The sequence below is a fragment of the Rutidosis leptorrhynchoides genome, chromosome 11 (assembly GCF_046630445.1).
Source record: "Rutidosis leptorrhynchoides isolate AG116_Rl617_1_P2 chromosome 11, CSIRO_AGI_Rlap_v1, whole genome shotgun sequence".
NCBI classification, from domain to species: domain Eukaryota; kingdom Viridiplantae; phylum Streptophyta; class Magnoliopsida; order Asterales; family Asteraceae; genus Rutidosis; species Rutidosis leptorrhynchoides.
In genome coordinates, this window is record NC_092343.1 from 140,372,440 (window position 1) to 140,399,566 (window position 27,127).

Here is a 27,127-nt window from a genome sequence, read left to right on the forward strand (position 1 = left end):
TAACCCATGGGGTGTATTTATAGATGCCAAGAGCTTGTTAGAGGGAATGATGACGTGCCATATGTCCCTTTCATGGTTGTAACAAACTTTCCTAACTTTATGAGCTGACATGGCATAGACGTTCCACTCGTGTGCCATAAAGTTACTGGTTGTGTTCATGTGCAGGCTATCGGATATCCTACACACGACCTGGTTTGGAAGGCTTACATGCAAGCATAGCTTTATTATTGCTAAGTGTTTCTTCCCGGGGTTCTCTACGTGGATGATTTTCTAGACAGCTTGCATTATTTGATTGTTACGACGCTCGTGTGCAGGCTACCGGACTGCCTTTGCACGACCGGGTTCGAAGGGTTTACGTATGGCTACAGACTGTGCCTCTTCGCTGCAGTCTTCTCTTGGCGTTCTCTACATGGATGATCTTTCATACGGTTTATATATATTATTGTGGCACTCGTGCACAGGCTACCGAATAGCCCACACTGGTGTTGCTCCATGGTAATCTCCTCACGACATAATCTTCCCGTGATGATTCTCTAGACGATCTTGAGTAGTTTGTTTTCTTCTTCTAGCCGAATAATTCTTTGACGGCTATCATACAGATATCCAGCGGCCCATAATCCGAATCAAGTCTTGTCTTCAGCTAGTTACGGATATTTCGTGTATTTTCAAATTTTGTTTATTAAAGTTGTAAAAAGTAAATAAGTCTTGGTGTAAACAAGGCTTATTTTATACGGATCGAATATGCGTATCATCACAAACCATATACAAAGCATCACGTCTCTTTAATTAATATGTTCTAAATATCTCTCTCTCATGCTAAGAAAAATTAGAAATTCTTAAATGTATGAAAAGGTCAAGAACAATGACCACTTGTTCTGATAGCCTGGATCGTGCCTAGAGCACCCAACGTAGTCTACATCTGTCTTGATGGACGTCGGGAGTAGGACATAGTTGTCTAATTAATCAGAATCACCAAACAAGTACCCAGTGACATGTCAATCAATTGGTAAAACATTGCAAGTCTTAAGCATTTAAGCATGATCAATTCACGAGTCAAGCATTTCATCTATAAATATTTATGAACTATTAGAATTTGAAATCGTACCAAACTACTCGTAGCTACACCCCTCTACTAGGATAAAATATGTTTACTGAAGTGAGAGTTACTTCACATTATTGTTGCTCTTAAAAACGACCGTATGTCATATTTTCTTTGCTAACTTTAGAAAGGAGTAGTAGATTTAGGCGTCATCCATATAAATAAACAAAATAGCTCCCCTAACATCTCTTGCTCAACGTGAAATGTCCGTTTGAGCCACATCTACTTATGTCATTGTTTGGCATAGTTTATTAGTTTGTTTCAATTTCAAGTACTATCTGAACATATTTTCATTTAGTAAAATTAGAGATAAAATTGAAGACAAAAGTTCGCACGTCAACTCCGACACATGCACTTATAAAAAGATTGTACAACGAATGCAAATTGTTTTCCCGCAAGGGGCGATTTTATGTGGGGGCAGGGTGGGGCGCCAGCTCCCAGTGGATTTTTAATTTTCAGTGCAAAAATTTTGAATTTTTCGATTTTACCCGTAGTGGATTTTTATGCCCAAAAGTCTCCATATTTTGCCCCCAAAGCCTCCGTTTTTTGTCCAAAAACCTCTGTATTTTGCCCAAAAACTCCGTATTTTGCCTCAAAACCTCTATATTTTGTCCAAAAACCTTCATATTTTGCAAAATAAAATAAAAAATTGTTACGCTTTAATTTTTTATTTTTTTGCGACCGGTGAAAAAGATTCCTAGTTCTGCCACTTTGTCCTGCACGTGCATTTGGCACTAAAACAATACTTAAACACTTTTGAATTATCTCTCAAGTTATTCAGGTCTCACACATACCATATGTTTGTCTTTATACAAACTTATATGATGTGACCAAACTATAACTTTTTGATAGTAGAGCATTTTTATTTATGACACCCTTCTTTATATTATTACACTATCACATTAGCAACATATCAACAATTTTTTCCTATCACTAACATATCACAATTTACTTTCAACCATGACATACCATTAACTTATCACAATTTACTTTCAACCATGACATACCATCACATGGACCTACTTTATTGATTTTATTATTAAACTTAATTTTATCACAATTCAAATCTATTCTTTCTGTATGTATCCAACTGCCAAGTTGTCCCATTCAATCCAACTTTTTGCTACTTTATTGACTACAATTCTCGTGATGAAATAAGCTAAAATCCACGAAACTGATAACGAAATAAATATTGGCCAAGGATCACAAGTCAAAATTACGCGCGCCAACGATTGTGCTCTGTGGGTTTTCTGGGGAGTCGGCATGGCCGTTGGGGTGTATTGAGCTCGAATTGGAATTAGCAGATGATAATGATCCCTCTCGCTCTCGAACTATGCCCATTGAATTTTGCGTGATACACTCTTATTCTAGTTACAATGCGTTACTGGGGAGAGTTACTTTGCAAAAGTTTGGCGCAGTGCCTTCAACAGTTCATGATATGATAAAATTCCCTACCAGGCACGGAATAGCAACCATTCGGACGGAGTCTGGAAGGGCGCTTTGTACATCCATCACACCACCGGAGCCGCTTCCTACCGTGGATGAGCAAATACGAAGTTGCTCCATTGTCATCAATCCAAAGCACCCAGACAAGCGAATTCAGATTGGGGGCAGCTTATCCAATGACATTAAAGTCAAGTTGCGGAACATGCTGATAACCAATATGGATGTCTTCGCATGGAGTGAAAAGGACATGACGGGAGTACCTCGCGAAATAGCAGAGCACAAGTTAAACGCTAGACCGATTTTAAGCCCAGTGCGACAGAAGAAAAGGCTTATGGCCCCGAAAAGAAGCGAGTGGTTGCGAATGGAGGTAGAAAAGCTAGTGAATGCGAACATACTTAGGGAGGTACACTATCAAACTTGGGTAGAAATGCGAACATACTTAGGGAGGTACAGATTTAAATGTTTCTTGGATGCGTACAAGGGGTATCATCAAATTCAGATGGTGAAGGCTGATGAGGATAAGACCGCGTTCCATACAGATCAGGGATCTATTGTTACACAAAGATGCCCTCCGGACTAAAAAATGCGGGTGCAACCTATCAGCGGGTGGTCGATGCTGCATTCAAAGATCAAATCGGTAGAAACCTTGAAGCTTATGTTGATGATTTGGTTATCAAAAGCAATACGGAAGTGCAACTGCTGGATGACATCCTTGAAACGTTTAACTCCCTGCGCAAAATCAACATGAAACTTAACCCCACAAAATGAAGTTTTGGGGAAGAAGAGGGAAAATTCTTAGGGCACATAGTAACCTCAAGAGGAATCCGTGTGAATCCTAAGAAAATTGAAGCGGTGGAACAGATGCAGTCACCGAAATCCAAAAAGGAAGTTCAAAGCTTAACAGGAAAACTAGCTGCGCTAACACGCTTCCTGTCAAAAGCAGCAGAGAAGTCTTTGCCATTCTTCCTGACTTTAAAGAACTCATTGAAAAAGTCAGACTTTAAATGGACAGAGGAGGCCGAGAAAACTTTTCTAGAGATGAAGGCTTTTGAAAGAATTGCCTATTTTAACCGCGCCTGTAGCGGGAGAAACATTAATGATGTATCTTGCGACTTCGAAAGAAGCCATAAGCTCTGTTCTTGTCGCAGATAGGGGGCATGTATGTATCATGCTTTGTTTATTTTTTATACGCATAGAGAATTATATGTTTATGTGTATGTGCAATCCATTCTTTAAAATGCAGGTACAGATGCCTGTATACTTTGTTAGTAAGGCGCTTAGTGGAAGTGAGGTCAATTACACTCCAATAGAAAAGCTGGTATACACGCTTGTGCATACTGCTCGTAGGTTGCGTCGATATTTCCAAGCGCATACTATAGTGGTATTGACTGACCAACCAATAAAAAAGGTACAAGTAGCGAAACGCGCTACCTATGTATAACACAATCTTATAAGTCACTTTTAGCGTGCATGGATTAAATGCGATATATTAACAATGGTTGTATTATCACAGGTGCTGTACAAACCTGAGGTTTCAGGCGATTGGTTAAATGGGCCATAGAATTGGGGGAGCACGAAATAAACTTCTCTCCGCGAACAGCGGTAAAAGGACAGATACTGGCAGATTACTTGGCTGAAACTACGGTTGAGATAGAGGCATCAAAGGAAAGTATCGCAACCGGACCTTTGGAAAGTCAACCCTGGGAGTTGTATATTTATGGAGCTTGCGGCCCGGAGGGCTCATGCGCGGGGTTAGGTTTGACAAGTCCGGAAGGGAAGAGCACACCTATGCGCTTCGATTCACGTTCACCGCTATGAACAATGAATCAGAGTATGAAGCAATGCTGTGCTACCAGGGATGCTTATAGCGCAGCAGTTGGGTATTAAGTGTTTGGATGCATACGTCGATTCGCAATTCGTGGCAAATGAAGTTAATGGGTTATTTGAGGTGCATGATGCCTCTATAAAGCTAACTAGAACTTGTGCAAAAGCTAATAGCTAGAAGAGTTCAATGCGTTCAGATTAACGCAGGTACCTAGGGGTCAGAATAAGAAAGCAGATGCACTTAGCAAGTTGGCTACTCTAGCCTTTGATCACTTGTGCAAAAATGTGTGGGTAGAAGAGCTGACACAGAAATCTATCGATGAAAAATCTACCGTCGCACCTATTGAGGAGGAAAGCCAAATTGGATGACACATATACTTAAATTTCTAGTAGACTGAATGCTCCATACAGACGAAAAGGAAGCAAGAAAGGTTCTTATGAAAGCACCCATGTACACTTTGGTGGATGGGGCTCTTTACAGAAAGTCGTTCCTTGGACCGAGCCTGCTATGTATTGGTCCAAATCAAGCAAAAGAAGTGCTCAGAGAAGTTCATGAAGGATATTGCGCTTTGCACTCTGGTTATCGGACCATAGCCGCAAAGGTTATGCGCATTGGGTATTACTGGCCCACCATTCACAAAGATGCAACTGAGGTCGTGAGAACATGTCAATCGTGTCAACAACACACGCCCATCAGTAGAGCACCGCGACATCCTATGATACCAATAACGACAGCTTGGCCATTCTGCAAGTGGGCCATCGACATTGTCGTCCCCATTACCGCGTGCTCAGGTACGTGCATAATAGTGCATCTGAATAATACTTTGCTAATTACACGCTTTCACGGTATTAATGCAATCATTGTTTACTCAGGGGGAATCAAGTTCTTGGTGGTAGCAATTGATTACTTCACTAAATGGGTGGAGGCGAAGGCATTGGTAACAATTACTAGCAGGCACATTCGCAACTTCTTTTGGGAAGATATTGTGTGCAAGTTTGGTATCCTCAATGAAATTGTCAGTGATAACGGAACCCAATTTGAAGGAGAACCATTTCGGTCCTAGTGTCAAGACCTGAACATTAAGCAATCTTTCACATCGGTCGCGCACCCTCAGGCGAATGGGCAATGTGAAGTAACCAATTGGGATATTGTGAAGGGAATAGAGGCACGCTTGGGCTTATATGGAAACGAATGGGTCAATGAGCTCCCAAGTGTACTGTGGGCGCATCGAACTACTTATAATAATAATACAGGTGAAGCTCCTTTCAGCTTGGTTTATGGGACTGAAGCTATTATCCCTGCAGAAATATTAGTGCCCACAAAGAGAGTTCAAAGCTTTAATGAGTCAAGCAATGGTGAAGGCTTGCGCGCTAACCTAGATATGCTAGGGAAGCGCAGAGAAATTGCAGCTATACGAGAAGCCATGAATAAGCAGAAAATCTCTAAGTATTATGATCAGCGCGTCAAGCCTTTGTCATTCAAAGTAGGAGAGTATGTATGGCGCAATAATGAAGCAAGTCGAGCAGAGAATACTGGAAAGCTTGAGCCCAATTGAGAGGGTCCCTATGAAATAATTGGCACAAGTGCTACAGGATCTTATATCCTAGCTGAAATAACTAGAGAACGAGTACCTCGTACTTGGCATGAAACCAATTTGAAAAAATGCTATATATAATTGTTAGGCTGAAGTACATGGGATTGATCATTCCGCACTATGAGCACTTGCATTTTTTAGTTTACTTAAAATGTTGCTTTATTTTCAAAAGACAATTAGTATTTCTTTTTGGTTGTACTAGTTTGTCATTTGGTTATGACTTTCGAATTTTATTTATTTTGTCAAGAATAAATTTAATTTTTGTATGGAAACATTTGGTTATGTTTCAACACACATTTTGATAGCAGTTACGTGCATCCTGCCTTTTAAGGGATGATCTATAGCTCCCGCGTGGCAGAAGCCTGTTTGGTTACAAGGCTAGATTTTAGGGTGGGTAACAGACATTGGTTTGTCTAGACCAACACACTCTCGCAGACTAGAAGACTGCAAGTCATGACTATAAACGACAAGAATTGGGGTTGCTTTCCCACTAACCTAAGTGTTGGTTTCCTTGGAAGACTCTAAGTACTTTACTTAGTAATGCAATGAAAAGCGCTGGCTATGTGCACAATAGTTTGGCGTCGGTTAGCATTATTAAACTTTGAGTATAAACATAGTATACATTGGTTTGTATGCATCACATTTACGATATTTGTTAAGAGTAATAAATAATTGAAACAATAAATATGACAAAAGAAATTTCATTAATGTTTCACTAAGTTACAATAGTGCCAAAAGAAAACATTAAACGTAAGAGTACTAGGGGCATGCATGCCCAATACGCAAAATATGGCACGCAAGCTTAAGCTTTAATGATTGGCGAGCAGGCCTAACAATAGAAAAAAAAAGGAAAATCTAAACTACGTGGCATTATTTGGAACGATGCCCTACACTAATGGAAGTGTTCCTTCGAACCCTCGCACAAAGCGATCAGGCGGATCACCCCATTTGAAAAGAAAAAACAAAGGATGACCTATATGTGGTCCTGTACAGAAAAATGGGGAGTACATCCATGTTGCAGGTAGCACCTAAAATCTAGCATGATTCTTGCGGATGTACCCCCAAAAGGTGTGGGCGCGCAGGGCCGAAAACATTACATGTCCACGGCTCACCTGCACGCTCACCTGCACGCTCACCACTTCAAAAAACTACTCTGCGTCTCACAAAGCACGCCATAGCAGTACCCGAGCCCTATGGCTCACCTCCCTACATCTCGAGCTCCAACAAGTCTTTCACTAAAGTAGCAGGATCAACACTTTCTTGGATCAGGGATTGAACTTGGATATTCTGCATCTTACGACTGGATTCGAGTGCCTTGGCTAAAGCATCACTCTCAAGCTAATCAGCAACAACTCTGGACAAATCTTTTGGAACCTCTATGTTGTCAGATATGAGCTTCCAAAAGTTTACCCGCTCCAACGCCTTGACGGCCTTGATTGCATCTGAGTAAATTTTGCCCATGGTAGAAGAACTGAGAACCTTCGATGCAATCTGCGGAAGAGCATCTTTTATTTCATCAAAGTTTTTTAACGCTGAATCACGGTCAGTGGCCACCCGGTCAAGGTGTGTAGAGATGTCCTGTTTTTCAAAGGTTAACAAATCAAGGTTGGAATTAGCAGTAGCAAGTTCATCCTTGAGCAAATTGTTTTCCTCCACTAGATTAGCTTGTGCGTCAAGAAGCTCAGCCTTTTCCTTCTTCAACACTTCAACAGTGGCCTCCACTATTTTCAATGCTTCATTGGCCACTTTAAGCTTCGACTCTGCGGCAATCAACCTCCTCTGTAGCTGCCCAGAAAGATTCACTTCTTCCTTATGAGAATGCTCGCTGCTTAAACGATCGCAATCCCTTGCCCATGTTAGAAACGATAGCTGCGTGTCAAAACATTCCTTTTGGTCCGGCGTCATCTTCTCTAACTCACGCCTTATGTCAGCAGCAGCACATCCATGCATTTACATATGCTGCTCCATTGCAGTATACTTGGAAACATTCAGAATTGCTTCCAAGTTATCAATGTGGATGGGTGCATAAGGGTTGATGTTTAGCTTGGGGCCTGAGACAGAAGCAACTGAGGGACCAGTAGTAGCAGGAGTTGCATGATTGGTTGGTAAGGGCATAATAGTAGAAAGTAGGATCGGATTAGAACAGGTCGCGGGCATCCAGACAGTTAACTCAAGGGCCGCAGACGTAGGCGTAGGCGCATTGATGACAGGCAGGGCAAGAGTCACTATTAGAGGCACATCTTCATCAAGGTTCACAACTGGCAATGTAATAACATATGTGTTAATTCCTAAACAAGTAATGAAGGTATAATATAACAAAAATTGTATGCACTACAATGTTATACCTTCAGAGGATTCAAATCCTCCGCAACGTTAATTGACACGTCTTCACCAACAGCTTCCTTTTTCACAGAATAACCTTTTAAACTCTCTGCAACCATAGCTTGGTAAAGATTCATCTCTGCAAGAAATAACATATAATGGTCAGTGTGCCCTGTATTTAAAAGTAAATAATGCATAATTATTTCAAGGTAAAATTATACCCCTTCCGTTCAGAAATATGACTGGACAGAAACCACTGTATTGCCAGTAGGAAGAGATTTCAGCCAAGAAAAGAACTTTGTTTGGGTTAACCCGAATGCTTAGTTTTTTTTACCGGAACAGAGGTGAAACTGTTCCTGTTCCGGCGGTGTCATTGGGGGGGGGGACGATTAAAAGCAGGGTTAACACCAGAATGCCATTGGAGGATGTTATTGAATTGTTGAGGAACAAACTTATTATCGACATAATAAAAAGAATCTTTCCAGGAAGTATTCAAGCCTTTCTTCATACCGGCTGTAAAATATGCCCTATCGGTGAAACTGTACCAATCATGTTCATTAACTTGGTAACGGAAGACGGTTCCTGAATGTTTTCCCTACACCACATTTCAAACAATGTCAAACGAGCATCACCATAGGGATGTAATTGACCTAGGCCAATGTTATACGATGACAGGATGACCATGAAAAGTTAGTCGAAAGGATGCGAGTGTTTCCGACTTCTAGGGTTTGATCGTAGACTACCACCATGTTGGTTGGGGGTTTATGGGCTCGTTGGTTTGTGAGTGGAAGGGTAGGGGTGTATTGAGCAATTGGCGGATACCATTTGATAACAGCTTTAACAAATTCATCATCTAGGGTAGAGGAAATGGAATGTGATAGGTCAGATCATGTTGAGATTAGAAGAAAAGACAAGTTAGAATGAGATTTGATAAGAGTGAAGTAGATTCAGTATGAGAGAGAATCAACAAGATTTACATTCCACAGCTTCTAGAACTCATTTACAATGCAATGGCTATCTAATTAGGACTACTTAGGTTCCTTATATAGCCCTCTTCTAAGGAACCTTCATTTAAGCATATTTCACATTAACACTATACAGCTTCGGGGTCCTAACAATCTCCCCCTTAGTGTTAAATGTGAACTTTTTACAATATAATCCTATTGAGTAATCTTGAGAGGTCCAAACGTTAGTTTCCATCGTGTGCCATCTGGTTTTGAAACTTCTACTTGATTTTCTGAAATTTTCTTAGAAGGTTTCCAGACACCCCATGCTTTTCTTGGATCTCCCTCATGTAATGGATATTCATCCATTTATTTGAAATACCTTCTCTTTCTTTGGCCACGAAGAATCTCAAACTGTCTTGTACGGATCCAGAGCTTCAGATGATCTCTGATATGCTTTATAAACTCTCCAAGACCCATTTTCATATCAATGTCATCAAAATTGCTTTGACGAATCTTAAGATACTTCAGTGCAGCCTTAAGTGTTCCATCTGAATATTTGTTCAGCTCTTCAGGTCGGATGAACACCTTTTCTTTCTGAGAAAACCCTTCGGGTTCGAATTACATATGAAACATTCTCATATCCTTCAGTCCCTATGTGAATTGATTCGGACATGTTATTCAAATCTTTTTCCTATTTACTTCGAGACCTATTTGAAAGTCTTCACGTCTCATCAGTTCAATTGTCTCCATCATGTATCTTTTCATAGCTTCCAAAGCTTGAGCCTTAGCAAAAGGTAGAATGGTGATGATACTGAGGTAGTTGTAGATGTGAATGATATCAAGCATATCTAGATTTTGAAAATCAGCTTCTGTGAACTTGTATTCCTTCTCATCTTCTCTAATAACGTGGAACTGACTGATGATGTCTCTGTTCTCACTTATCTCTACTCTGACTTGAGTAATATTCAACATTTCTGTAATACGAAACTTTCTTTGAAGCCACAACTCATCTTCGTTCTTGTTGATATGTTTCCTCCACATAAATTCATACCAGTTTCTCTCACTTGCTGGAAGCAATCGTGAACCTATATAGGTAAACCTTTTACTTCTTGGCGTTTCGTTAATGCGAAAGATCTTATATGCGTTTTCCTCGATGAATGTATTTCGTAACGTAATGAAATCATGTTCAACTCCCAATAATAATCTTTGTTCCCGATTCTTAAAGAATATACCGTTGTTGTATTTGAATCTGGAATTCACTATTTCACTTGAAGTAGAGGTACCAGAAGTTGAACTCTCATCTACATTTGTTGGATTTGAACTTGATGAAGCTGTAGAATTTGATGAATGATCTGTAGGATTTTTCGTATCATCTGTTGGAACATTATCACCTTCAATATGATCAAAGATGTCATCATCATTTGGATTAACATAAAGATTATCTTCATCTTCCTCAAAAGAATCCATTTCATCATCACTTTTCGTTACTGGATCAGGATTCCCTTCATCTACAATCTCTACATCTTCCGGAATCGAAGATACTGAAGATAATTTGCTTAGAATGACAAACCCATCATCATCCGTTTCTTCAAGATAAAAATCAATTAAGTTCAAATCCTCATCTACCGGTCCACTATCAGCCTCAGAATCAACAATTGGAATTATAACTTGCTCAGGCTCCTTATTTTCAATATCATCATGAGTAGAAACCATTTCTAATTCTGTCTGAACCTGTTGAGCTTGAGAAGCTGAAGAAGACCTCACATCACCACCCTTTGAAATGTTCACCATTAGATATTCTCCATCTACTCCTATCTCCCCCTCATGGCTATTTTGAGGATCAGAATCGTCATGTTCATCATCACGGTGAGGACTTAGAGGAGAAGAGCAGGAAGTAAGTGGATATCGTACTCGAGCACGAAATAATGCTTGAAGCGAAGTGCGTCGAAGAACATCAAGATTGACTAGAGAAAACATACGACTGAAATATTCTTGCTCTAAAGCATCATAGAAATTTGGTGAACGCGAGGGTGATGGTGGTAAAGTAACAATAGTAACAGCAGCAGCAACATCGATTGGAGGCGATGTCGATGGAAGTGTGTGAGTTGTCGTGAGGGCAGGTAAGGATAAACGTGCGGTATTATTCTTATATGTAGGGGCGATACGTACTACTAGTCAGATTCGTGATATCCCCTTCTGATGGAGGTTGGGCAATAAGCGGAGTTGTTGTCGGCGAAGTTTCTTTCGAAGCATCCGCCTCCATGACTTTAGTCTCATGGGACTCTGACAAAGTAGTAGAACTACCTGTCGGTTTAGCTCTCGCAGAGATATTGCTATCTCCGACTCCTAAAATCATTGATATACCATAAGGTGGTACATCTCTTTCAGTTAACGACTCTTCCTCCAGACCCTGAGATTCAGAATCCGGAAGAGATGTGGTTTGAACCAATGGATCAATTTCTTGATCCAAGGGATCAGTCTGCTGAAAGTCTGATAAATTTCCTGAAGGATTGTCATGTTAACTCGTTTCCATGGGACGCGGCAGATCTCCCTCATCAAGATAAGCCGGACCTCGAGACCCTGTTGTACGTTGAGGCACATGAGGATTTCCAGCCGATACGTAGGGTGCCTTTTCAAGACTTTTCAGCTCCCCTTTGGCCGTTCTGCAGAGGAAGACTTTACTTCCTTAGATGCCGAAGCATCTTGCTGGGTAGGATTTATTGTTAAGTCCTGTTTAGATTGGATGGGCTGATTGGTCTTTTTACCATCCGTGCGTTTAGCTCTCTTGCCTACCGAAGCTTGCGCTTCATTTAGTGTAGGGCTTACTGTTATTATTGGATGTGATACGGAAATGGGTGAGGGTGACCTAATAGGCTCTAGGTCTTGATCCGTATCACCAAGGGTTGGAGTAACTATTTGGCGGACGATAGGTGTCGAAGTCGTAGATCTAGTTACTCGTTGGGTTGGCAGAGTCTGAATCATCTCATTGGGCATAAATTGTGTTCTCTTAGGAAAATGTTCAGGAGATGATTCAGTTGCTGAAGAATCGGTGTCACTGCTCACCTCAGGTGTTATGGAAAGGGTTGGTTCAATCCTAGGTGACCTAGGTTCCCTGATCCTCACGGGTTGAGCTTGGTGCGCTACCCTAGAACATTTGAGGTTTACCCTAAGTGGAGGATTAGCTGGCCCGGGTGGTTGTACTACAGGTTCCTCTACAACCTCTGGGGCTGGAACTGCGGCAGGTTCAACTTGTACTTGTTGTATCGGGTTCGAAAGAGGTATTCCTACAGCCTTAAAATATGAAAGCATTCGAGCGTCTTGGGGTGCAGCTAGCCCCACTAGCCAATTTGGAATCAGCGCAGTGAACTGGTTGTCAGAAATCACTGGGGTATTCATCTTTAGCTCTCCAAATCTTTTCATCTGTAATCCATGTGTACCTGGTACAAATATATTTGCATTTATGCAAGCATTTATAGCATCATGGATAAAGATACAGAAAAACCTTTCACAAGGGATGTATGAACCCCTTGGTTTATCAACTTGGGCCTGAACCAAATCCCATAGTAGTTCTGCATAGTCCGGAGTTTCCACTCTTGTGAAAGAGTAGAACAATCTTAGCATTGGCACAGTCAGGCTGTCTGATCCACTCCTTGTCATCAGCAAGCATCTATTGATGAGAGAATATCACATACCACCTTGAGTGCAAATATTTCTTCTGAAACTTAGCCGGTGGAACATTGGTAGCTCCAACATAACCAAGATCAAAGATTGATGACATCATCTGCTGAGTAGCAAGGAAAGCAGGAGCATTCTGTACAAGAGGAAGCTGAAAGATCCTCCTGAAGTCAGATTTTGTAATACTCCTCATCCCTTATACCTCTCTTAGCTCTAATTCAAATCGAGCTTGTGTACCCTCTGGATTTGCAACAGTAGGTTGTGTAGCTTCCACAAACATAATTGTTCTATTCAGAAGCTCTAGATCTATCACAGCCACACTGGCAGTAGAGCTCAGAGCAGGCCATAATGTATGCCTCTCTAGAATTGATGTTCAGTAGTTGTAGGGAATGTTGGTTTCAGAGTTGATGAAGTGATTGTTCGCCATTTAGCTGTATAAATAAGAAATAGAAGACAACAAGATGTTTATAATAAATCACATATCTCTATTCTTATTTTCCTTTGAAATCCTTTATATTTTTCATATTTTTATAATTTTTATGATTTTTCTAAGTTGTAAAAATCATTTATTTCAAATATGAACATGCAATTGATAGACATGACATTCATATGAAATTCATCACATTACATAATTATCATGTAAAGTCAATTATATAACACAAAGAATCAGAACAACACTTAGTCAATTTTAAGCACAATTCAAGCAGATTCAGTATTCATGAAAACTTCATATTCGGTAACCAAATAAGCATGAGTTTTCATTTAAAAGACTTAGATAAAACATGTTAAGTGTTTTAAATTGAAAATCACATTATTTTAAAGTACCAAATTACAGACTCGGTATCATACCAAGAACAGACCATGTATCTTCAAAAACCACAGATAATCACTCAAGCATGCATATTTAGTCTCATATCATGCAAAAATATAATCATAATCAACTAACAACTCAATCAAAGTAGAAAAACATGTTAATCATTTGAACAGACTCGGTACTGTAGCAAGAACACATTCGGTATGTACAGAATCCATCAAATACTCAATTAAACATGTAATCAGACTCAGTCAATTGATAGATCAACTAATGTAACATATATTTGACAAGATTTCATGTTAATTGTCCTAATCAGATAAGTTTAATCTAAGATTTAAGATATTCGAATCAGGTTTGGTATAATCAACATTTTTCAAAATTAAGTGTCACAATCTTGTTAATTGCAATCTTTTCTGGTTTATAAGTACTCAATTATCTCAGATCTACAATATGTGCATCTTAGATTCAATTAAAACAAAAAATTACCAAGAATTTGAAGATACAGAAGACGGGATTCGGTAGATTAGGTAGACTCGGTAAGATAGTCAGATTCGGTATTTAATTAGAATAAAGTGAGAGAAAGTATGACTTTGACCCTTCTATTTATAGATACCGAATGTTTTTGAAAAAAACATGGGCCTTACCGAATGGGCCTTATTTACCGAATGCCGTCCATTTTTCAATTTTAAGCAAATTATCTTCAAAATTTGACAAATCTTTATCAAAAATCATTCAAGATTATCACATTTTTTAATGAAAAATATTTCTGAGACAATTCTTGAAAATTTTGAACTTACCGAATTTGTGTAGTTGGTTGTCAGATTCGGTATAATGCTAAAAATAGCATTTATTCAGTAAAATTCAAATCTTTTTGTATTTTAACTTTTCAATTTTTTATGAATTTTCTCAAAACAAGATTTGTACTTAGAAAAACTTTGAATTATGTACAAAGTACAAATCTTCATTGATACCAATTGATAAAACGGGTTGCATACTGAGATGTATACAAGCCTTAGTGAATTATTTCAGATATAAAACAAGGATTTTATGAATTCACTTTTGAAAATCAATTTTCTTTTCATTTTCTCTCTTTTTCTCCCCCTCAAAATGTGATATACAAGAAAGTAAATCACAATTTTGATATGTTCCCAAGAAAATGAATTAACTCCCTCTTGAAATATGATAACAATGAGTTACCTCCCCCTTTCGTAACCATTGAAAAAAAAAACCCATGAAGTTAACACAAATCTAAAGGCTCACCCTTGAAAGATGTTATCTAAAGCATAAGAAATCAGTTGCTCCTCCTAGAAAGTATCTACTCCCCCTAAACACAAGATCCGAAGTATAAGTCCCAAAAGATCTAAGGAATGTCAAGCATGATATTCTACCATGCCAATCTCTTTGATATAGAACTTTAACCTAAGTTCTTTTAAGGGTTTAGTGAACATGTCAGCTAATTGCACTTTGGTAGGCACAAAGTATAACTCTACATCTCCTTTTTCTACATGGTCCTTAATGAAATGATAATGAATATCTATGTGTTTACTCTTAGAATGCTGGACCGGGTTGCTTGTAATCACAATAGCACTTTGTGAATCACAGTAAATTGGGGTCTTAGAAATCTTAAATCCATAGTCCAAAAGTTGAGTTTGCATCCACAAAACTTGTGAACAACAGTGAGCTACAGCAATATACTCAAACTCAGCTGTTTATAAAGACACAGTTCTGCTTTTTGGATGACCAATCAACTAGCCTATTCCCCAACATCTGAATTGATCCAGATGTGCTCTTTCTATCAACATGGCAACCGCCATGATCCGCATCAGTATAAACAGTAAGATTGAAATCGGATACATGAGGATACCAGATTCTAAGGTTAGGTGTACCTTTAAGGTATTGGAAAATCCTAACAACCGCTTTGGAGTGTGATTTCATAGGGTTTGACTGAAAGTGGGCACAGACAGTTACAACAAGTGTAATATCTGGTCTACTTGCATTCAGATACATTAAAGAACTAACCATGCTTTGATAAAGCGTAATGTCAAAGGGTTCCCCATTAGCATCATCATCCAGTAAAGTCATCATTGGGGTTGTCATTGGTTTTAAAGTAGTCATTTTAAAATGTTTTAGCATATCATTGATATACTTTGTTTGACTGATAAAAATCCCGTTTGGTAATTGTTTTACTTGTAACCCCAAGAAGAAATTAAGCTGGTCAAGCATGCTCATTTTGATTTTGTTGGCCATAAGGTCATTAAATTCTTTGCATAAGGCCGAGGACGTGGAACCAAAAATAATATATCAACGTAAATTTGAACTAAGAGAATGTGACCGTGGTTTTTACGAATGAATAGCGATGTATCAATCGTTCCACAAGAGAAGCCATTATCTAGAAAATACCTTGTTAAGGTCTCGTACCATGCACGCGGTGCTTGCTTCAGACCATACAAAGCTTTCTCCAAGTAGTAGACGTAGTTTGGATGAATGGGATCGACAAAGCCTTCTGGTTTATCAACATAAACTTCCTCTTGAAGATGACCATTCAGAAAAGCAGTTTTAACATCCATTTGAAACACCATGAACTTCATATGAGAAGCAAATGCAAGGAAAAGACAAATAGCCTCAATCCTAGCAACCGGAGCAAACGTTTCGTCATAATCAATACCCTTTGGTTGTCGATATCCCTTGGCCACAAGACGTGCCTTATTTCGAACCACAATTCCATCAGAATCCTTCTTGTTCTTAAAAATCCACTTAACCCCTCTTGGTCATTGACCCGTTGGTCTTGGAACTAATCGCCATACTTTTAACCATTCAAATTGATTGATCTCTTCTTGTATTGCTACCACCCAGTTCAGATCTAGTAAAGCTTGATCAACCATTGTTGGTTCAATCTTACTAAGAATGGCAGTGTATAAACACATATTTCGAGTAGCCCTTCGAGTTGAAACTGGAGCAGATGCATCACCAATAATAAGATCTATCGGATGACTTTTAGTCCATTGGTTGTTATGTGGAAGAGGTTGTACATCAGTGGTATCTATGGAAACATCAACCGTTGTTGACGTTGAGCCTTGATCCGCTTGATCTGATGTAACACTTTCAAGTGGATTCATTTGAGTATCTGGAGAAACAACTGGAGTTGTATCAACGGATGAATCTTGAATTGGTTCAAGATTATCAGAAGTAGGAGGTGAGAGGGAGGATGAAGAGGCAACAAGTGAATTAGTTGGTGTTGTATCTTCATCAAAAAGACTTGGATGATTCTCCACAGTAGTTGACTGTGATGGTGTAACCGGTACAGCTTGAACATTTGAAATCCGTTGAGGAGCATAAAGACTATCAAATAAGATATCCAGTTCCTCTGTAGTCACCGTAGGAACACCCTTCTTCAAGAAAATTGAATTTTGCGCGGAAGAAGTAGTAGCCAGGTTAGGATCGGGTTTTGAACCGAGTTGTTCAAAAGCCATTCCCGATAACTCATCGAACCTTACATTAATGCTTTCTTTGATCGTCTTAGTCCATTTGTGATAGACACGATAGACAACTTTGTTCGAAGAATAACCGAGAAATATGGCATGATCGCCTTGAGGATCAAACTTTCCGAGGCTTTCAAAATCGTTAAGCACATAGCATATACAACTAAAGACACGAAAATATTTGACATTCGGGCTTCTACCATATGGTAACTCATAAGGAGTTTTATCAAAATGTTTATTAATGATGCAGTAATTTTGGGTATAGCATGTAGTAGAAATGGCCTCCCCCCACATTTTTGGAGGTAGTTTGGAGTAAGCAAGCATCGTTCGAGCTGCCTCGCACAATGTATGATTACGTCATTCGACTACTCCATTCTGTTGTGGGGTTCGTGCAGCAGAGAACTGATGTTCAATGCCTTGGTCTTTCAAATAACTATCAAGCAAGTCATTCTTAAATTCCGTCCCATTATCAGTTCGAATACTCTTAACATGTTTGTTAAAAGAGCGTTGAGTCTTTTTAATGAACTCAATGATAATGGTGGGGGTTTCTGACTTAGTCCGCAGAAGAAAAATTCATGTAAATCGGGTATAGTCATCAACAATGACAAGCACATGTTTCCGGTCCCCGAGGCTAGAAATTCTCATGGGTCCACATAAGTCCATATGCAATAATTGCAAGGACGATGAAGTACTGGGGTTTTGCTTAAGCGGATGATTAGTGAAATGTCCCGTTCTTATTGATTAAAAACGTTCTATATTAATTGATTTCGTTGCGAGGTTTTGACCTCTATATGAGACGTTTTTCAAAGACTGCATTCATTTTAAAACAAACCATAACCTTTATTTCATCAATAAAGGTTTAAAAAGCTTTACGTAGATTATCAAATAATGATAATCTAAAATATCATGTTTACACATGACCATTACATAATGGTTTACAATACAAATATGTTACATCGAAATCAGTTTCTTGAATGCAGTTTTTACACAATATCATACAAACATGGACTCCAAATCTTGTCCTTATTTTAGTATGCAACAGCGGAAGCTCTTAGTATTCACCTGAGAATAAACATGCTTTAAACGTCAACAAAAATGTTGGTGAGTTATAGGTTTAACCTATATATATCAAATCGTAACAATAGACCACAAGATTTCATATTTCAATACACATCCCATACATAGAGATAAAAATCATTCATATGGTGAACACCTGGTAACTGACATTAACAAGATGCATATATAAGAATATCCCCATCATTCCGGGACACCCTTCGGATATGATATAAATTTCGAAGTACTAAAGCATCCGGTACTTTGGATGGGGCTTGTTAGGCCTAATAGATCTATCTTTAGGATTCGCGTCAATTAGGGTGTCTGTTCCCTAATTCTTAGATTACCAAACTTAATAAAAAGGGGCATATTCAATTTCGATAATTCAACCATAGAATGTAGTTTCACGTACTTGTGTCTATTTTGTAAATCATTTATAAAACCTGCATGTATTCTCATCCCAAAAATATTAGATTTTAAAAGTGGGACTATAACTCACTTTCACAGATTTTTACTTCGTCGGGAAGTAAGACTTGGCCACTGGTTGATTCACGAACCTATAACAATATATACATATATATCAAAGTATGTTCAAAATATATTTACAACACTTTTAATATATTTTGATGTTTTAAGTTTATTAAGTCAGCTGTCCTCGTTAGTAACCTACAACTAGTTGTCCACAGTTAGATGTACAGAAATAAATCGATAAATATTATCTTGAATCAATTCACGACCTAGTGTATACGTATCTCAGTATTGATCACAACTCAAACTATATATATTTTGGAATCAACCTCAACCCTGTATAGCTAACTCCAACATTCACATATAGAGTGTCTATGGTTGTTCCGAAATATATATAGATGTGTCGACATGATAGGTCGAAACATTGTATACGTGTCTATGGTATCTCAAGATTACATAATATACAATACAAGTTGATTAAGTTATGGTTGGAATAGATTTGTTACCAATTTTCACGTAGCTAAAATGAGAAAAATTATCCAATCTTGTTTTACCCATAACTTCTTCATTTTAAATCCGTTTTGAGTGAATCAAATTGCTATGGTTTCATATTGAACTCTATTTTATGAATCTAAACAGAAAAAGTATAGGTTTATAATCGGAAAAATAAGTTACAAGTCGTTTTTGTAAAGGTAGTCATTTCAGTCGAAAGAACGACGTCTAGATGACCATTTTAGAAAACATACTTCCACTTTGAGTTTAACCATAATTTTTGGATATAGTTTCATGTTCATAATAAAAATCATTTTCTAATAATAACAACTTTTAAATCAAAGTTTATCATAGTTTTTAATTAACTAACCCAAAACAGCCCGCGGTGTTACTACGACGGCGTAAATCCGGTTTTACGGTGTTTTTCGTGTTTTCAGGTTTTAAATCATTAAGTTAGCATATCATATAGATATAGAACATGTGTTTAGTTGATTTTAAAAGTCAAGTTAGAAGGATTAACTTTTGTTTGCGAACAAGTTTAGAATTAACTAAACTATGTTCTAGTGATTACAAGTTTAAACCTTCGAATAAGATAGCTTTATATGTATGAATCGAATGATGTTATGAACATCATTACTACCTTAAGTTCCTTGGATAAACCTACTGGAAAAGAGAAAAATGGATCTAGCTTCAACGGATCCTTGGATGGCTCGAAGTTCTTGAAGCCGAATCATGACACGAAAACAAGTTCAAGTAAGATCATCACTTGAAATAAGATTGTTATAGTTATAGAAATTGAACCAAAGTTTGAATATGATTATTACCTTGTATTAGAATGATAACCTACTGTAAGAAACAAAGATTTCTTGAGGTTGGATGATCACCTTACAAGATTGGAAGTGAGCTAGCAAACTTGAAAGTATTCTTGATTTTATGTAACTAGAACTTGTAGAATTTATGAAGAACACTTAGAACTTGAAGATAGAACTTGAGAGAGATCAATTAGATGAAGAAAATTGAAGAATTAAAGTGTTTGTAGGTGTTTTTGGTCGTTGGTGTATGGATTAGATATAAAGGATATGTAATTTTGTTTTCATGTAAATAAGTCATGAATGATTTCTCATATTTTTGTAATTTTATGAGATATTTCATGCTAGTTGCCAAATGATGGTTCCCACATGTGTTAGGTGACTCACATGGGCTGCTAAGAGCTAATCATTGGAGTGTATATACCAATAGTACATACATCTAAAAGCTGTTTATTGTACGAGTACGAATACGGGTGCATACGAGTAGAATTGTTGATGAAACTGAACGAGGATGTAATTGTAAGAATTTTTGTTAAGTAGAAGTATTTTTGATAAGTGTATTGAAGTCTTTCAAAAGTGTATAAATACATATTAAAACACTACATGTATATACATTTTAACTGAGTCGTTAAGTCATCGTTAGTCGTTACATGTAAGTGTTGTTTTGAAACCTTTAGGTTAACGATCTTGTTAAATGTTGTTAACCCAATGTTTATAATATCAAATGAGATTTTAAATTATTATATTATCATGATATTATCATGTAGGAAAATTCTGCTAACGGTAGATGTCGATCCCAACTGTTTCCGAAATCAATAACACATGCTCGTAGCATGTCTTCAAGTGTTTGTATCGTCCTTTCGCTCTGCCCATCAGTTTGTGGATGATAGGCAGTACTCATTTCTAGACGAGTTCCTAATGCTTGCTGTAATGTCTGCCAGAATCTTGAAATAAATCTGCCATCCCTATCAGAGATAATAGAGATTGGTATTCCATGTCTGGAGACGACTTCCTTCAAATACAGTCGTGCTAACTTCTCCATCTTGTCATCTTCTCTTATTGGCAGGAAGTGTGCTGATTTGGTGAGACGATCAACTATTACCCAAATAGTATCAAAACCATTTGCAGTCCTTGGCAATTTAGTGATGAAATCCATGGTAATGTTTTCCCATTTCCATTCCGGGATTTCGGGCTGTTGAAGTAGACCTGAGGGTTTCTGATGCTCAGCTTTGACCTTAGAACACGTCAAACATTCTCCTACATATTTAGCAACATCGGCTTTCATACCCGGCCACCAAAAATGTTTCTTGAGATCCTTGTACATCTTCCCCGTTCCAGGATGTATTGAGTATCTGGTTTTATGAGCTTCTCTAAGTACCATTTCTCTCATATCTCCAAATTTTGGTACCCAAATCCTTTCAGCCCTATACCGGGTTCCGTCTTCCCGAATATTAAGATGCTTCTCCGATCCTTTGGGTATTTCATCCTTTAAATTTCCCTCTTTTAAAACTCCTTGTTGCACCTCCTTTATTTGAGTAGTAAGGTTATTATGAATCATTATATTCATAGATTTTACTCGAATGAGTTCTCTGTTCTTCCTGCTCAAGGCATCGGCTACCACATTTGCCTTCCCCGGGTGGTAACGAATCTCAAAGTCATAATCATTCAACAATTCAATCCACCTACGCTGCCTCATATTCAGTTGTTTCTGATTAAATATGTGTTGAAGACTTTTGTGGTGTGTATATATAATATTTTTGACCCCATATAAGTAGTGCCTCCAAGTCTTTAATGCAAAAACAACCGCGCCTAATTCCAAATCATGCGTCGTATAAATTTGTTCGTGAATCTTCAATTGTCTAGACGCATAAGCAATCACCTTCGTTCGTTGCATTAATACACAACCGATACCTTGCTTTGATGCGTCACAATAAATCACAAAATCATCATTCCCTTCAGGCAATGACAATATAGGTGCCGTAGTTAGCTTTTTCTTCAATAACTGAAACGCTTTCTCTTGTTCATCATTTCATTCAAATTTCTTCCCTTTATGCGTTAATGCAGTCAAGGGTTTTGCTATTCTAGAAAAGTCTTGGATGAACCTTCTGTAGTAACCAGCTAGTCCTAAAAACTGGCGTATGTGTTTCGGAGTTTTCGGGGTTTTCCACTTTTCAACAGTTTCTATCTTTGCCGGATCCACCTTAATACCTTCTTTGTTCACTATGTGACCGAGGAATTGAACTTCTTCCAACCAAAATGCACACTTTGAAAACTTAGCGTACAATTCTTCCTTCCTCAATACTTCTAACACCTTTCTCAAATGTTCACCGTGTTCTTGGTCATTCTTTGAGTAAATAAGTATGTCATCAATGAAAACAATGACAAACTTGTCAAGGTATGGTCCACACACTCGGTTCATAAGGTCCATGAACACAGCTGGTGCATTAGTTAAACCAAACGGCATGACCATAAACTCGTAATGACCGTAACGTGTTCTGAAAGCAGTCTTTGGAATATCATCTTCTTTCACCCGCATTTGTTGATACCCGGAACGTAAGTCAATCTTTGAATAAATAGACGAGCCTTGTAGTTGATCAAATAAGTCATCGATTCTCGGTAGTGGGTAGCGGTTCTTGATGGTAAGTTTGTTCAACTCTCGGTAGTCGATACACAACCTGAATGTACCATCATTCTTCTTGACAAACAAAACAGGAGCTCCCCACGGTGATGTGCTTGGTCGAATGAAACCACGCTCTAAAATTTCTTGTAATTGGCTTTGCAGTTCTTTCATCTCGCTGGGTGCGAGTCTGTAAGGTGCACGAGCTATTGGTGCAGCTCCTGGTACAAGATCTATTTGAAATTCAACGGATCGATGTGGGGGTAATCCCGGTAATTCTTTCAGAAATACATCGGGAAATTCTTTTGCAATGGGAACATCATTGATGCTCTTTTCTTCAGTTTGTACTTTCTCGACGTGTGCTATAACAGCATAGCAACCTTTTCTTATTAGTTTTTGTGCCTTCAAATTACTAATAAGATGTAGCTTCGTGTTGCCCTTTTCTCCGTACACCATTAAGGGTTTTCCTTTTTCTCGTATAATGCGAATTGCATTTTTGTAACAAACGATCTCTGCTTTCACTTCTTTCAACTAGTCCATACCGATTATCACATCAAAACTCCCTAACTCTACTGGTATCAAATCAATCTTAAATGTTTCGCTAACCAGTTTAATTTCTCGATTCCGACATATATTATCTGCTGAAATTAATTTACCATTTGCTAATTCGAGTAAAAATTTACTATCCAAAGGCGTCAATGGACAACTTAATTTAGCACAAAAATCTCTACTCATATAGCTTCTATCCGCACCTGAATCAAATAAAACGTAAGCAGATTTATTGTCAATAAGAAACGTACCCGTAACAAGCTCCGGGTCTTCCTGTGCCTCTGCCGCATTAATATTGAAAACTCTTTCGCGGCCTTGTCCATTCGTGTTCTCCTGGTTCGGGCAATTTCTAATAATGTGGCACGGTTTTCCACATTTATAACAAACTACATTGGCATAACTTGCTCCGACACTACTTGCTCCGCCATTACTCGTTCCGACACCATTTGTTCTTTTCTTTCTATTAACCCCTGGTCCGTAGACCTCACACTTCGCCGCGCTATGACCATTTCTTTTACACTTGTTGCAAAATTTGGTGCAGAACCCCGAGTGATACTTTTCACACCTTTGGCATAGCTGCTTCTGATTGTTGTTGTTGTTGCGGTTATTATTATTGTTGGGATGATTGTTGTAGTTGCTGTTGTTGTTGTTGTTGTTGTTGTTGGGCCGTTTGTAGTAGTTGCGATTGATGTTACGATTGTTGGAATAATTGTTGCGATTATTGTTGTAGTTGCTGTTGTTATTGTATTGGTGATTCTTATCACCGTTTTCCTCCCACTTTCTTTTGACTTGCTTCACATTAGCCTCTTCAGCCGTCTGTTCTTTAATTCTTTCCTCAATATGGTTCACTAGTTTATGAGCCATTCTACATGCCTGTTGTATGGAGGCGGGCTCGTGTGAACTTATATCTTCTTGGATTCTTTCCGGTAATCCTTTCACAAACGCATCGATCTTCTCTTCCTCATCTTCGAACGCTCCCGGACACAATAGGCACAATTCTGTGAATCGTCTTTCGTACGTGGTAATATCAAATCCTTGGGTTCGTAACCCTCTAAGTTCTGTCTTGAGCTTATTGACCTCGGTTCTGGGATGGTACTTCTCGTTCATCAAGTGCTTGAATGCTAACCACGGTAGTGCGTACGCATCATCTTGTCCCACTTGCTCTAGATAGGTATTCCACCATGTTAACGCAGAACCTGTGAAGGTATGCGTAGCATTCTTCACTTTGTCCTCTTCAGTACACTTACTTATGGCAAACACCGATTCGACCTTCTCAGTCCACCGTTTCAATCTGATCGGTCCTTCGGTTCCATCAAATTCCAAAGGTTTGCAGGCAGTGAATTCTTTGTAGGTGCATCCTACACGATTTCCTGTACTGCTAGATCCAAGGTTATTGTTGGTATGTAGCGCAGCCTGTACTGCGGCTATGTTTGAAGCTAGAAAAGTACGGAATTCCTCTTCATTCATATTCACGGTGTGTCGAGTAGTCGGTGCCATTTCCTTCAAAATAGTCAAATGGAACAAGTTAATCATACAGAATATTAAGAGTAGTTAATAGTATTTCGTAGCATAATATGAACTCATTTATAAAAGCTTTTTCTTCATATTAGCGTTTTATAAGTTTAAATTCGGGTAGTACCTACCTGTTAAGTTCATACTTAGTAGCTAATATACAATTCAACTACTACAATTCTATATGAAAAACTGATTATAATAATATTTCGCGTTCAAACTTTTACACAATATTTTACAAACTTACAATACCGCTTATTTTACATATAGCATGAAATATAGCACACAATAAATTTGATACAAGATGGTTGTGAAGATAATTCTAGCTAGTACACAAGTCGTTCAGCAAAGGCAATAAAGACACGTAATTCATACGTCCAGAAACAAGTCATGCATTCTGGTTTTACTAGGATTACTTCCCATCCTTGGTCTTGTGGAACATAACCGTTATGGCCGTTGATAAGACAGCGTGTTGTAACGTCGTCAAAGGGACGAGGGTTACGTAATGTCCAACAGTCCCGTAACAATCTAAAAACCTCATTTCTTACCCCAATTACCGACTCCGTCACTTGTGGGAACATTTTGTTTAATAGTTGTAGCCCGATGTTCTTGTTCTCACTTTGGTGAGAAGCGAACATTACTAATCCGTAAGCATAACATGCTTCTTTATGTTGCATGTTAGCCGCTTTTTCTAAATCACGAAGTCCAATATTCAGATATATTGAGTCAAAATAATTTCTTAACCCATTGCGTAAAATAGCATTTGGGTTCCCCGCAATATATGTGTCAAAGTAAACACATCGTAACTTATGGATTTCCCAATGTGATATCCCCCATCTTTCGAACGAAAGCCTTTTATAAACCAAGGCATTCTTGGAACGTTCTTCGAATGTCTTACAAACTGATCTCGCCTTAAATAGTTGTGCCGAAGAATTCTGACCGACTCTAGACAAGATTTCATCAATCATGTCTCCGGGTAGGTCTCTTAAAATATTGGGTTGTCTATCCATTTTGTGTTTTTATACTGTAAAATAGACAAGAGTTAGATTCATAAAAAAAATACTTATTAATACAAGCAATTTTTACATATATCATAAAGCATAAGCACACTATATTACATATATTACACCACACGAATACAACTATCTTATTCCGACTCGCTTGTTTCTTCTTCTTCGGTTTTGGTTCGTTTTGCCAAGTTTCTAGGGATATATGATGTTCCCCTAATACGAGCCGTCGTTTTCCACATTGGTTTAGAAAAACCTGGTGGTTTAGAGGTTCCCAGGTCATTGTTACAACTTAAGGACTTCGGGGGTTGACGATACATATAAAGTTCATCGGGGTTGGAATCAGATTTCTCTAATTTTATGCCCTTTCCCTTATTATTTTCTTTTGCCTTTTTAAATTCAGTTGGGGTAATTTCTATAACATCATCGGAATTCTCATCGGAATCCGATTCATCGGAGAATTTGTAATCCTCCTAATATTTTGCTTCCTTGGCGGAAACACCATTGACCATAATTAACCTTGGTCGGTTGGTTGAGGATTTTCTTTTACTTAACCTTTTTATTATTTTTCCCACCGATTCTATTTCTTCATCCGGTTCCGATTCTTCTTCCGGTTCCGATTCTTCTTCCGGTTCCGACTCTTCTTCCGGTTCCTCTTCGGGAACTTGTGAATCAGTCCACGAATCATTCCAATTTACATTTGACTCTTCATTATTATTAGGTGAGTCAATGGGACTTGTTCTAGAGGTAGACATCTATCACATAATATCAAACGCGTTAAGAGATTAATATATCACATAATATTCACATGTTAAAAATATATAGTTTCCAACAAAATTTGTTAAGCAATCATTTTTCAAGTAAACACGGTCGAAGTCCAGACTCACTAATGCATCCTAACAAGCTCGATAAGACACACTAATGCAAAATTCTGGTTCTCTAAGACCAACGCTCGGATACCAACTGAAATGTCCCGTTCTTATTGATTAAAAACGTTCCATATTAATTGATTTCGTTGCGAGGTTTTGACCTCTATATGAGACGTTTTTCAAAGACTGCATTCATTTTAAAACAAACCATAACCTTTATTTCATCAATAAAGGTTTAAAAAGCTTTACGTAGATTATCAAATAATGATAATCTAAAATATCCTGTTTACACACGACCATTACATAATAGTTTACAATACAAATATGTTACAACAAAATAAGTTTCTTGAATGCAGTTTTTACACAATATCATACAAGCATGGACTCCAAATCTCGTCCTTATTTAAGTATGTGACAGCGGAAGCTCTTAATAATCACCTGAGAATAAACATGCTTAAAACGTCAACAAAAATGTTGGTGAGTTATAGGTTTAACCTATATATATCTAATCATAATAATAGACCACAAGATTTCATATTTCAATACACAT

At 38.2% G+C, this 27,127-nt stretch overlaps 2 protein-coding genes across 2 annotated transcripts; both read left to right on the forward strand.

The window, feature by feature from the left end:
* Positions 1–2,432: 2,432 nt before the first annotated feature.
* LOC139875005 (uncharacterized) lies at positions 2,433–3,125 on the forward strand. The gene has a single exon (XM_071862393.1). It carries the CDS (start codon positions 2,433–2,435, stop codon positions 3,123–3,125), a length of 693 nt encoding a protein of 230 aa, XP_071718494.1.
* Positions 3,126–3,406: 281 nt separating this feature from the next.
* LOC139875006 (uncharacterized) lies at positions 3,407–4,106 on the forward strand. Its single transcript, XM_071862394.1, has 3 exons — positions 3,407–3,646; positions 3,789–3,953; positions 4,059–4,106. The coding sequence occupies exons 1-3, from the start codon at positions 3,407–3,409 to the stop codon at positions 4,104–4,106; spliced, it is 453 nt and encodes a 150-aa protein (XP_071718495.1).
* The last annotated feature ends 23,021 nt before the right edge of the window (positions 4,107–27,127 follow it).

Excerpts from the sequence above, each read along its gene's own strand:
- LOC139875006 (XM_071862394.1), top strand. The coding sequence starts at position 3,407 with ATGCAGTCACCGAAATCCAAAAAGGAAGTTCAAAGCTTAACAGGAAAA. Across the intron at positions 3,647-3,788 it reads GCGGGAGAAACATTAATGAT|GTACAGATGCCTGTATACTT; the intron begins GTATCTTGCGAC and ends TTTAAAATGCAG. Across the intron at positions 3,954-4,058 it reads CTGACCAACCAATAAAAAAG|GTGCTGTACAAACCTGAGGT; the intron begins GTACAAGTAGCG and ends GTATTATCACAG.
- LOC139875005 (XM_071862393.1), top strand. The coding sequence starts at position 2,433 with ATGCCCATTGAATTTTGCGTGATACACTCTTATTCTAGTTACAATGCG.